Here is a 3,063-nt window from a genome sequence, read left to right on the forward strand (position 1 = left end):
AAAGCTGAACACGAAGACCATCTGAGACAAGTACTAGGGACACTCAGGGATAAGAAATTGTTTGCTAAGTTGAAGAAGTGTGAATTTTGGCTTGAGTCTATTGCATTTTTGGGACATGTAGTCTCAAGGGATGGTATTTCAGTAGACCCCGGGAAAATTGAAGCAATAGTTAGCTGGACTCAACCAACCAATGTGCATGAAGTTAGGAGTTTCTTGGGTTTGGCTGGTTATTACCGTCGATTTATAGAAAATTTCTCAAAAATAGCGGTCCCCCTTACCGCCCTTACTAGGAAGGATAACAAGTATGTTTGGACTGAAAAATGTGAGGAAAGCTTCCAGGAACTAAAGAAGAGATTGGTGACAACTCCAGTTCTGACAGTCCCTAGCGCAATTGTGGTTTATAGTGACACTTCACGATTGGATTTGGGGTGTGTTTTGATGCAGCATGGACAAGTAATAGCTTATGCTTCTCTGCAATTGAAGACATATGAGCAAAATTACCCCACACATGATTTGGAGCCGGCCGCCATTGTCTTTGCACTTAAAATCTGGAGACATTATTTATATGGTGAAAGGTGCGAAATCTACACGGATCACAAGAGTTTGAAATACTTCTTCACTCAGAAAGAACTGAATATGAGACAGAGGAGATGGCTCGAACTAGTCAAGGATTACGATTGCAACATTAACTACCATCCAGGCAAAGCTAATGTTGTAGCTGATGCGCTTAGCAGGAAACCAATGGGACTAGCAATTGCAACTCTTACCACTCAGCCCCACTTATTAATGGACTTGGAAAGAACTACTATTGAAGTGGTTGTGGGTGACCAGCAGGCATTGATAGCCAGTTTAATAGTTCAACCAGCTTTGATAGACAGAATTAAGCTCGCCCAAAAAGAAGATTCTAAGTTGGCGAGATTAATCGAAAAAGTAGAAAAATGGGATAAACCTGAGTTTAATGTTTCTAAAGATGTAGTGTTAAGGTTTGAAAATAGATGTTGTGTGCCGGACAATGTTGTAATAAAAAGACTTATCCTCGAAGAAGCACACCGCTCCCCTTACACAGTTCACCCGGGTAGTACAAAAATGTATCGAGATTTGAAAGAGTATTTTTGGTGGGAGGGCATGAAAAGAGAGATTGCTCAATTTGTGGCGCAGTGCCTAACTTGCCAATAGGTAAAGGTAGAACACCAAAGACCAGTAGGGTTATTGCAACCACTTCAGATTCCAGAATGGAAATGGGAGCTTATTTCTATGGACTTTGTTACAGGGCTTCCACGGACACCGACAGGACAAGATGCAATTTGGGTGATAGTTGACCATTTAACGAAGACAGCTCATTTTGTACCTATCAGAGTTTCTTATAAGCTGGAGAAACTAGCCGAGCTATATATACAGGAAATAGTGAGGTTGCATGGGGTACCTGTGTCCATTGTGTCGGATAGAGATCCGCGTTTCACTTTGAAATTTTGGCGAAGCTTACAAGAGGCCATGGGCACTAAGTTAAATTTCAGCACGGCGTTTCACCCACAGATAGATGGTCAGTCGGAAAGGACCATTCAAATTTTGGAAGACATGTTGAGAGCTTTTATGCTGGATTTTAAGGGATCTTGGATTCGACACTTGCCTTTGGTCGAGTTTGCTTATAATAACAGTTACTAGGCTAGTATTGAGATGGCACCTTATGAAGCACTTTACGGTAGGAAGTGTAGATCTCCTTTATATTGGGACGAAGTGGGTGAAAGACAAATTTTGGGTCCAGAAATCATACAGAAGACAACAAAGAAGATTGAGACCATTCGGGCTAGAATGATAGCAGCTCAGAGTCGACAGAAAAGCTATGCAAATAATCGTCATCGCCAATTAGAGTTTGAGGTTGGGGATAAGGTATTCTTGAGGATTGCACCCATGAGAGGGGTTATGAGGTTTGGAAAGAAGGGTAAGCTGAGCCCTAGGTACATCGGTCCATTTGAGATTCTTGATCGAATTGGACCAGTGGCATACAGAGTAGCCTTACCACCCGCACTCTCAGGTGTACAGAATGTATTTCACGTATCTATGCTGAGGAAGTATGTACCCGACCCCACCCACGTTATTGATTACGAGCCTCTTCAATTTCAGGAAGATCTGACTTATACAGAAGATCGGTGCGGATTGTAGAGAGAAAAGAACAAGTGTTACGTAATCGGACTATTCCATTGGTTAAAGTGGTATGGAATAATCACGCTATCAGTGAAGCCTCTTGGGAATTAGAAGAGGAAATGCAAGTCAAGTACCCACAGTTGTTCGACGATGATCCTTATAGCCCATGACAAATTCTGAGGACGGAATTTTTTATAAGGGGGGAAGAATGTAATAACCGGGCTCTAAGCCCAGCCCTGATGAAGCTAGTCGAAGCACGAAGCCCAGCCCACGAGCACAAGTGGAGGGACGGACGGCGTCGTTTGGGTGAGTTTCACTTTCTGCTGCACTGTTTTTCTTCCCCACGATTTCTCCCCTCTGCACCTCATTTCTTCACATCACACTAACCGTGCGCACCAACCCATAACCCCATAATCCTATCAGTTGATCTGCATCTCTTACCACGCTCAAGAATCGGTTTGGCTCACTTAGGCAAACATTGCAATCGGATCCTCTCATCCGTTTTTTTTTTTCCCTCTTCTCCATACCTTCACCGTGCGCTCAACTCAAGCTTTTGGAACTGCAATTTATTTTTTCTTTTCACTGCAGTGTCGTTCGGCCTCTTGAACAAGGTTTGGTAATTTCTTTTTTCCTTCAATCCTGATTAATCACTTTCTTTTTCCTGTTTTACTGGTTTTAATCGCACGGCTTATCTCCTTTTGGTGCTGCTGGGTTTTGATCACACGCACACACTTAACTTCTCAAGCCATCCTTGTGCAGGTTGCATTCTCTTTCACTAGAGATTGCTATGAATTTCTTTTCGGGGCGTGGATTCAGTGAATTACAGCGGCTCATTTGAAGTGGTTTGAAGTTTTGTGTTTTCTTTTTGGGTAAGTTTCCCGAAGCTTTTGGTGGTTTTGAATGATAGGGTTGGACTGTGAA

At 42.7% G+C, this 3,063-nt stretch overlaps 1 protein-coding gene across 1 annotated transcript; it reads left to right on the plus strand.

Moving 5' to 3' along the window:
• Nucleotides 1–1,920: 1,920 nt before the first annotated feature.
• On the plus strand, nt 1,921–2,312 carry LOC108993668. The gene is made up of 2 exons (XM_018968652.2): nt 1,921–2,147; nt 2,234–2,312. The coding sequence occupies exons 1-2, from the start codon at nt 1,921–1,923 to the stop codon at nt 2,310–2,312; spliced, it is 306 nt and encodes a 101-aa protein (XP_018824197.1).
• Nucleotides 2,313–3,063: the final 751 nt, after the last annotated feature.

Source organism: Juglans regia, chromosome 1 (assembly GCF_001411555.2).
Source record: "Juglans regia cultivar Chandler chromosome 1, Walnut 2.0, whole genome shotgun sequence".
NCBI classification, from domain to species: Eukaryota; Viridiplantae; Streptophyta; class Magnoliopsida; order Fagales; family Juglandaceae; genus Juglans; species Juglans regia.